At 49.3% G+C, this 10097-nt stretch overlaps 1 protein-coding gene across 2 annotated transcripts in view; it reads left to right on the top strand.

The window, feature by feature from the left end:
• Nucleotides 1-6171: 6171 nt before the first annotated feature.
• FLVCR2 (FLVCR heme transporter 2) overlaps nt 6172-10097 on the top strand; it is a 57082-nt gene continuing 53156 nt past the window's right edge. For both annotated transcript variants that reach the window (XM_047080322.1, XM_047080323.1), the window contains exon 1: nt 6172-7207. In XM_047080322.1, the coding sequence (XP_046936278.1) occupies nt 6503-7207 (705 nt within the window). In that variant the 5' untranslated portion in view covers nt 6172-6502. The remainder of the gene's footprint in view (nt 7208-10097) is intronic.

Here is a 10097-nt window from a genome sequence, read left to right as displayed (position 1 = left end):
CTGGAATTAATAATTGCCCCCACCATTTATCTAGTTATATTTGTGGTACTTATCACTAGTCCCATCTCTAGTTCCCCCCCAATCACCCCCGATTGTGTAAACCCCTGCTCAATAGTTTCAAACACGATCCTATCAGTGTCATCTCCTTGAATAAATATTTCCTGGAGTTTTTTGACAAGCTTCAGTCTCCACAGGTGCTTTCTATGCCTGGCACGTGACGGTCTACCTGGGGTTTTCTTTTATCATGATCTTGGTGATTCCTGTTGTCTGCCTCTTGTGTTAGAGTCCCCATTTCTTTTTTCTTTCTTTCTTTCTTTTTAATGTTTATTCATTTTTGAAGGAGAGAGAGCATGAGCAGAGAAGGGGCAGAAATAGAGTGAGACCCAGAATCCAAAGCAGGCTCCAGGCTCTGAGCTGTCAGCACAGAGCCCGACGTGGGGCTGGAACTCATGAGCCGTGAGATCATGACCTGAGCCGAAGTCAGATGCTCGACTGACTGAGCCACCCAGGAGCCTCAAGAGTCCCCATTTCTTTTTTCTGACATCTTACTCTCCAGGCTCCCTCCCTTCTTTTGGTGGAGCACATCCTTTAGCAGCTTCCTGAGAGAGAGGATACGGCACTACCGTTTCGAGGGAAAACTCTGCATGTCTGAGAAATGTCCAGTTCTCTTATCATACTTGTTTTCTTTTGGTAGTTTTGGATACAGAATTCTAGGCAGGAAATGATTTTCCTTCAGAAGACATTATTCCACTGACTTCTGGTTTCCAGGCTTGATAACTCTGAGGAAATTCTATATCTGCTTTTTTGGAAAACAGTTTATAAAACCTGTTTGTTTTTTTTAAATCTCAAAACGTCTTGGAGCTTTCTTTGTCCCACTTTTCTGAGATTTCATAGTAATGTGTAATTCAGCTCTATTCTACCAACAACTATTGAGAGCATGTGCTGTGTAAATTCTCCCACTAAAGGCTCACAAAGATATACACACGTTCTTAAGGAGCTGGGAATGAATGGGAGTGTGGGAGATAAGGTAAAACAGGATATTGATGAGGATGCATTATTGCACGTATAAGATTTATAAAAGCAACATTTTCACAAATTCCAAGTGTAGGTATTTTTCTCTTTTTCACATTCATTTTGAGAGAGGGAGAGAGAGAGAGAGAGCGAGAGAACGAGCATGAGCGGGGGTGGGACAGAGAGAGAGGGAGAGATCCCAGGCAAGATCTGTGCTGTCAGCCCAGACAGAGCCCCACTCCACACTCGATTTCACAAACCACGAAATCATGACCTGAGCCAAAATCAAGAGTAGGACGCTCAACCGACTGAGCCACCCAGGCATCCCAAGTGTCGGTATTTTTTTAAGAGGGACGAATCCAGAGTCTCAGTCTGATTCATTTCACTAGAATTTCAGCCTTCCTACACTCAACAAACCACGCCTGGCGCATCCACAGCCCCTGCTGAACCTGTGGGACATTGGACTTCAAGGACCGCTTTTATTGCCAGGAGTAGTTGTCAGCCTCTAGGGGGCAGACTTTGCTACTATTCTGCAGAGGGCCGGGAGAGCTAGAGAGTTCAAGGCCAGAGATTTCCTCAAGCTGGGAGAGGACCAGGAACCAGGCCTTCCTTTCAGGAAGCGATCTCTAAAATGTATTTCTTCTTCCCCTTCAAAGTGTACCTATCCATCAATAGATATAACACTTAGCTGCTTAGTAAATGGTTTTTTTTATTTTTTTCAATGAATGAGCACAGAATATTTCTATGTACTATCTACCCAAGATTTACATAGCTGTCCGTCCCTGGTGGGAATCAGGAGAGAGAGAGAGAGAGAGAGAGAGAGAGTCCCAAGGAGGCTCCACACTGTCAGTGCAGAGCCCGATGCAGGGCTCAAACCCACAAACCGTGAGATCATGACCTGAACGGAGACCAAGAGTTGGATGCTTAACCGACTGAGCCACCCAGGCGCCCTGGGGCAGGTATTTTTAATCCTCATTTTATAGACCAGAAACTGAAGGATAGAGAGGTTAGTAGACTGAATCCAGACCTCACATTAGATGCAACTCATGCTACCACAAAAGGCAACCCCTTCAATCGCTTGAATGACAAGTTAGACCATTTGGGATTTGTCACCAAACTGAAGCATTTGTTACCCCAGAGGAGCAAAAGGGGTAGGCTGTGTGGAGGGGAACTTGCAGAACAGTATTGTTGCTAGTTTTGATGCTAAGTAGCTGTGGAGTTCTGAGTTACACACTCCAACTCTCTGGGCCTCAGTTTCCCTATCTGTAATGAAGTTAAGAATACATTGTAAAACGGGGGTGTCTGGGTGGCTCAGCGTCCGACTTCGTCTCAGGGCATGATCTCGCAGTTCGTGGGTTCGAGCCCCATGTCGGGCTCTGTACTGACAGCTCAGAGCCTGGAGCCTGCTTCGGATTCTATGTCTTCCTCTCTCTCTGCCGCTCCCCAGCTCACACTCTGTCCCTCTCTCAAATAAATAAACATTAAAAAAAGAAAAAAAAAAGAATACATTGTAAAGGGGCGCCTGGCTGACTCAGTCAGTAGAGCATCTGACTCTTGACCTTGGGGTTGTGAGTTTGAGCCCCACATTGGGTGTAGAGATTGCTTAAAAAAAATTAATAAATCAATTTCCTTACAAAAGAAAAGAACACATTGTAAAGAGTCTGGAGAGAAGTCCATGATGATCTAGGAATAAGAATCAGTGAGAGGTACTGGAAGGCTTTCCAAGAGAATGGATGTTCTGTGCTCTTTGCAGAATGATGGAAAACACTGCTGGAATTTTGAGAATGGGGAATGTTAAGTTCATGCAGAAATTCTTCATGGGCATGAGTTCTCTCTTCAAACATTCCATTATAATTCAAGACCCATACTTCCTGCCAAAAAGTGGGTTCCTCCAAGCAGTGTTCCTCCTCCTGAGAACCAGTGACTCTGGCCCCACCAGGGTTGCTCAAACTTGGCTACCTGCTGAGATCCCCTGGGGAGCTTTAAACGTGCAGATGCCAGCCAGAAGCCAGGGGTCTGCTCCCAAAGAACCTGATTTGGGGTGTGGCCAAGGCAAGGGAATGTTAAGAGTTCCCCATGCGATTCTAACGTGCAACCCAAGCTGAGAACCACTGCCCAGAGCTTTGAATTCATTTTTTGGTCTGAAATTTTTAAAAGAAAACAAAAGGAAAGCAGTAGCACTCAGTGGCTCGCAAACTCTAATGTGCAAACAAACGAATCATCTGGAGAGCTCCTAAAATGTAGCCTCAAGAGTCGCCTGGCTGGCTCCGTGATAGAGCATGTGACTCCTGATCTCAGCGTGGTGAGTTTGAGCTTCATGTTGGGCGTGGAGCCTACATTTAAAAAAATAAGTAAAATTAAATTATTTGGGGCACCCGGCTGGCTCAGTTGTTGGGGCATGTGACTGTTGATCTTGGGGTTGTGAGTTTGAGCCCCACGTTGGGTGTAGAGAATACTTAAAAAATAAACTCTTGGGGCGCCTGGGTGGCGCAGTCGGTTAAGCGTCCAACTTCAGCCAGGTCACGATCTCGCGGTCCGTGAGTTCGAGCCCCACGTCGGGCTCTGGGCTGATGGCTCAGAGCCTGGAGCCTGCTTCCGATTCTGTGTCTCCCTCTCTCTCTGCCCCTCCCCCGTTCATGCTCTGTCTCTCTCTGTCCCAAAAAAATAAATAAACGTTGAAAAAAAAAATTAAAAAAAAAAAAAAAAAAAAAAAAAAAATAAACTCTTTAGGGGGCCCCTGGGTGGCTCAGTGGGTTAAGCATCTGACTTTGGCTCAGGTCATGATCTCACGGCTGATGAGTGTGAGCCCCACGTGGGGCTCTGTGTTGACAGCTCAGAGCCTGGAACCTGCTTCGGATTCTGTGTCCTTCTCTCGCTCTGCCCCACTCCCCCCAACTCATGCTCTCTCTCTCTCTCTCTCAAGAATAAATAAACATTAAAAAAATAATTTAAAAAATCTTTTAAAAAATCCTGAAAATAAATGACTGTGGGTTAAGCCTCTGACTCTTGATTTCAGCTCAGGTCATGATCTCACAGTTCGAGAGTTTGAGCCCTGTATCCGGCTGTCTGCTGACAGCTAGGAACCTGCTTGGGATTTTCTGTCTCTGTCTCTGTCTCTGTCTCTCTGCCCCTCCCACCCTCTCTCTTTGTCACTCTCTCAAAAAAATAAAACAAATAAAATAAACATTTTAAAAATACTATAAAGGGGCGCCTGGGTGGCTCAGTCGCTTAAGGGTCCGACTTCGACTCAGGTCACGATCTCGCGGTCCTTGAGTTCGAGCCCTGCATCGGGCTCTGGGCTGATGGCTCGGAGCCTGGAGCCTGCTTCCGATTCTGTGTCTCCCTCTCTCTCTGCCCCTCCCCTGTTCATGCTCTGTCTCTCTCTGTCTCTCTCTCTCTCAAAAATAAAAAAAATTAAAGAAATTAAAAATACTATAAAATAAAAAATAAAATAAAATAAAATAAAATAAAATATGGCTTTAATTTAGGAGGTCACGTGTGGGGCTGGGCTTCTGCCCTTGTAACAAGTTCCCGGGTGATACCCACACTGTGTTCCCATACTGCACTTGAGCAGCTAGGCTGCAGCCTGAATGAAATCAGACTGGCATGAGAACTATGTCCCTTCAAGCCAGCTGGGGTCATAGTAAGAGGTTACTTCACTTTTTAAGCCTCAGTTTTCTGATCTTTTTTTTTTTAATGTTTATTTATTTAGTTTTTGAGAGGCAAAGAGAGAACGAGTGCAAGCGGAGAAGGACAGAGAGAGAGGGAGACACAGAATCCCAAGCAGGCTCCAGGCTCTGAACTGTCAGCACGGGGCCCGACGTGGGGCTCAAACCCATGAATGGTGAGATCATGACCCCAGCTGAAGTCAGATGCTTATGTGACTGGGCCACCCAGGCACCCCCTCAGTTTTCTGATCTTAAATGCAGGTGAGCAGTAGTAACTACATCATAGAATTCCTGTGATGCTTTAATGACATAACGTACTAAATATGTTTAACACGATACAACAAATGCTAGCCTTTGAATAGTTAGGATAGCCAACACTCATGGAATGCTTAGGATCTGCCAGGAATTTTCGAAATACTTTCACGTCTTACATCGTTCAAGCCTCAAAACAACACTGTGAGGTGGGTACTATCATTTCATCCTCCCTGTTTTACGGATGAAGAAACTGAGGCACAGAGAGGTGGTGCATCTTAATTTACATTACACACCTAGGAGCAGCTAGGCTGGTGTTTGAACCCAGGGAGAATCTGGGCTCTTATCCCTCTCGGGGCTAAAATGGACACTGCGAGAAGGCATTTCTGCCCTGCAGGTCTGACTTTCTGGAGGCGATGACTCGAGGCATTACCCTCTATCACGGGCTGGGATCAACAGGTGGCAGCCCAGGGCTACCTAAAGACCACGTCCAGAGCCAGCTCTATACCCCACAACACCGCAGCTCTAAAGAATCTCCAAACTCCCGTCTACCCTCCACCCTCAGGTGCTCGCCTAGGGGGGCTGCCCAGGGACCGCCCCGGGAAAGAAGAGCCCTACCTCACAGGTTCAAATCTGAGTTCCGCAATAAAGGACCAGGTCCTCAGGGAAAAGCAGCCAGCAAAACGAGTTTCCTGAAATTCCCGTTTACCCCAGGAGCGCAACCAGACTGGGAAATCTACAAATCTTTTTACACCGGAACGTTCAGCAAGGATCTGGGAGCTCAGCCAAGTGGGAAAAAGTCCGGAATCCCTCTTCGATTCCCCAGAACACTTAGAAGGCGCCGGGCATTGGTGCCCGCGCGCAGGGAATGGGGACAGGCGCGGAGGAGACTCTGTCTGTGGGGTCACCTCCGCAGAGTCGGTGTTTGTTTTCCTGCCGGCTCCCCTGGGAGGCGCAAATGCATTTGAGGGGCAGTGCGGGGTGGGGGTGGGGGTTAACCCGGCGGTTTCCATGGCACCCGGGGCGTGGGGGAGGAATGCACCCCGCAAGCTGTGTCGAAACAACTGCGCAGCCGGACCAGCCCGGCTGGAGAAGGCTGGAGGGAGTGGGGGGGCAGGAGGGTGGGGGGAAGCCGGGCTGGACGGGGGTGGGGCGGTCACGTGCGCCCGAGGGGGCGGGGCCCCAAGCCGGCCGGGGAGCGGAACCGAGTTCCACCTAGAGGCTCCGTGCAAGGCGCGAACTTTTCCCCTGAGATTTGAGGGGCTGACCTTGGCCTGAACCCCTCGGGAGGACTCAAGGCACCCATAGCCAGGACCGGGCTGAGGTGTCCGCGGCCAGCCTGGGACAGCGGTCGGGGGCTGAAGACACCCAGGAAAAGTGGGAGCAGAAGCCTGGGGGTGAGTGCAGGGAGAGCTCTGCTCGCAGCTTGTACGAAGGCTCTGGTCTCCGTTTATTCCGGGGTGGGCCAGGGCAAGTGCCCCGACAGCTCGAAGGCGGCAGCCGAGGCCACTGTCCCTTAAGAGTGCTGGAGTCCTCAGCACTTGTCTAGGGCTTCAGCAGGGGCTGTGGTCATGGTGAATGAAGATCCCAACCAACAGGAGCAAAATGGCACGCCCGCGCAGGACCCCGCACTCCGGGTGGACCACAGCGCCTCGGGGCACCAGAGCGTGTCCACGCACCCGAGCGTGTCGATGCATCCGAGCGTGTCGGCCCACCCCAGTGTCTCCATCCACCCCGCCGTGTCGGCCCTCCCGAGCAGTTCGGCCCACCCCAGTATGCTGGCCCAGTCCGGTGGCTTGGCCCGCCCCAGTAGCTCGTGCCCCGAGGACCTTAGTGTGATCAAGGTGAGCAAGCGCCGTTGGGTGGTGGTCCTGCTGTTTAGCTGCTACTCCATGTGCAACGCCTTCCAGTGGATCCAGTACGGCTCCATCAATAACATCTTCATGCACTTCTATGGGGTCAGCGCCTTTGCCATCGACTGGCTGTCCATGTGCTACATGCTGACCTACATCCCTCTGCTGCTGCCCGTGGCCTGGCTGCTGGAGAAATTCGGCCTGCGCACCATCGCCCTCACCGGGTCCGCTCTCAACTGCCTGGGGGCCTGGGTGAAGTTGGGTAGCCTGAAGCCGCATCTCTTCCCGGTCACCGTGCTGGGCCAGATCATCTGCTCTGTGGCCCAGGTCTTCATCCTGGGCATGCCCTCCCGCATCGCTTCAGTCTGGTTCGGGGCCAATGAGGTGTCAACGGCCTGTTCCATAGCTGTCTTCGGCAATCAGGTGGGTTGAGTTGTTGGCCCGCGTTCAGAGGAACGGGCGTCATATCATTGTGTGAGGCTCAGCGCGTTAAGAGTGTACCTGACTGCACCTAAGCCTGCGGGACACTGTCATTTTCTGACTTCAGCAGTGTTTGTGACTCTGGGTGACTTCGTGGCTGGGTGTGACCGACGGTGGGAGTGAGTGATTGTGACTGGATGGCTGCGTGAGAGAAGTGCAGGGAAACAGAAAAGGAGGGGACCTTTTCTTTCACCAACAATTTCTCCTCCCCCAGCCGAAAGCACGCTTCTGGAACATAGGCCTTCCTGACCCTGCCAGTCCACCAGCTTAGACCTGTGATTTCAGGAAAGCTATTCTTTCTCAGGGAGCCGTCCATGGGTGTGTCAGATTATTCTGGTATCACCAGAACTGGCAGATGTTTTTAGCCTGACGAACCAACTTTCCTAGAATGCAGTATCTCCTGTAGCACGCAGGCTCTCCCAGAATGCTGCCCTGACGGTTGTTTGGCACTGTTCTTACCTTCGTTTATACACAGCTGAAGCCAGAACAGTGGGAACGATGCTTTGGGCCAAACTCCTTCCCTGGGGGTTAAAGCCAAACCCAGCAGGGTGGAGTAGAAATCTTTCTCTGAATTTCTAAGGCCTAGAAAACCTTTTGGGAAAGGTGTGGAGAGCTCATATCTCAATCCCTTCTCTCACCTTCTTTGTAGAAGGAGGAGCTCAGATTCTTTGCGTCTCAGTTGAGGTTATGATCCCAAAAGTTGGGATCCTGCTTTATCTGGACCTTTGCTTCTGGGTCTCACTTCTTCGCAGGCGGACGCAGTCGTGGCTGTGACCAGTAACTCCTAGTTCTTATAGGATTTTTCCCTTACAGGAGGGTAAAGCTGGGGGATGAAGGTCATGACCTTTGAAGCCTCCCAAGGGTGAAATCTCCCTATTAGCAACAGAACACGATTCAGACAAGGTCACTGCAATCTCAAACCCATTGTTTGGGGAGGGCAGGATTGCTAACTGGGTGAAGGAAGACCTCAGGTCGCCTGGCGAGATTGGAGAATCCAGAATTTTTTTGTAAACCATAAAGCATAAATGAACAGGTTTTCAGGTGCCTTCTTACACACCTGTGAGGGAACTTAATACTAGATATATCTTTATAATTTAATGAAACTGTTTATTCATTCCCCACACGCACTCCCCACCGAGGTCAGGAAATGCGAAGAATTTTGCTTTCAAAAACACTCTGACAGCATATATTTGTATCACGGAGGCATGTGTTTCATTTGATTGTTTAGGTTTCACCCTAAAAAAAATTATGAAAAACAGAATTGTTTATGCTTCCTCACGTAGAGATGACCATGTCTGGTTCTTGGCGTGTGTTTTTACCTTTCTTTTTGAGGAAAGCAGGCTGAATGGAGGAGAAATATTATTAGAGTAACTTGAGCTTTGCTGCGTAGGAAAAAAGTCTCCACAAATTTGTCTAAACAGATTTAAAAATGTTTTTAATGTTTTTATTTATTTTTGAAGGAGAGAGGGAGACAGAGCATGAGTCGGGGAGGGGCAGAGAGAGAGGGAGATACAGAATCCAAAGCAGGCTCCAGGCTCTGAGCTGTCAGCACAGAGCCCGACGTGGGGCTCAAACTCACGAACTGTGAGATTATGACCTGAGCCAAAGTCGGACGCTTAATTGGCTGAGCCACCCAGGCGCTCCTGTCTAAACAGATTTTAAATGCTATTCCACAGAAGAATTCTTTGTGGCTTGCAAACCTCACACTGATCAGCAAACACCCGTGCCCTGGTAACTCTGACTTCTAGCACCTCTGACATGCTGCACACATGCACCAGCTCTGTTTGCATCGCATTTGTTCATTCATTCATTCATTCATTCATTCATTCAACAAGCATTCATCTTGTACCTGCCTTGTGCCCGACACTGCGCTAGGGCTGTAAAGATAATCCCTGCCTTTGCAAAGTTCCTGTACCAGATTTTAAAATTGCGCCAGGCACTAAGATTCCCATAAACAAATGAACAAACAGACACCCGGACAGACCTACGCATGAAGCACTTATTTTCATTCTCCATGGGGTTTTTAATGTCTTCTTTGCCTAAATGCTTAGGAACAATTGAAGGAGAAGGAAAGGCACTTTCTCATCTATTATTTAATTTTTCAATTCTGCGAGGTAGGTGGAATCGTCCCCGTTGTTACAGGTGAGGAAATTGAGACCCAGAAAGATGGAGCAAGCTTATCGAGGTCCCACAGCTCCTAAGTGGTAAAAGGGAGATTTGAACGCAACTCCACCTCCAAAAGCCCATGTCAGTAGGCCACTACCAACTTGTCATGTGGATAAAGCATATATTTAAAAAAAATTTTTTTAATGTTTATTTTTGAGAGAGAGAGAGAATGAGAGAGCGAGTGCACGCAAGTCGGGGAGGGGCAGAGAGAGAGGGAGACACAGAATCTGAAGCAGGCTCCAGGCTCGGAGCTGTCAGCACAGAGCCTGACGCGGGACTCGAACTCACCAACCGAGAGATCATGGCCTGAGCCAAAGTCGGACACTTAACGGACTGAGCCACCCGGGGCTCAGGCCAGGCAGGATTGTGAGGTTCAAATCTTGCCCCTTGTGTCTGGTTGTTGGTGGTGGTAAAGTATCCAGCAGTTTTCTCCAGGATCAGAGCCTCGAACCTGTTTTCGGTTTTGGAGTGCTTGGCATTAGCATCGCCTTCCCACCCACCCTATTCTGCCCCTTTGAGCCTAGCGGGAGGCACAAGAAGGTGGGGCTCCGGTCTTTAGGGGAGAAGAAACCAGTGAAGCCTCAGCTGGGGTGAGAGAGGGAAGGAGTCTTAGAACTGCAACCGAGCCTCTTCCCTTTGGCTCTGGCCACTGGCACGGGGGTAACAG

Source organism: Lynx rufus, unplaced genomic scaffold (genome assembly GCF_022079265.1).
Source record: "Lynx rufus isolate CCGP_SWC_20201006 ecotype Redwood Valley unplaced genomic scaffold, mLynRuf1.p SCAF_17, whole genome shotgun sequence".
Classification (NCBI taxonomy): domain Eukaryota; kingdom Metazoa; phylum Chordata; class Mammalia; order Carnivora; family Felidae; genus Lynx; species Lynx rufus.
Note: the sequence above shows the minus strand (reverse complement) of the source record. Positions and strands in the feature narration are given on the sequence as shown.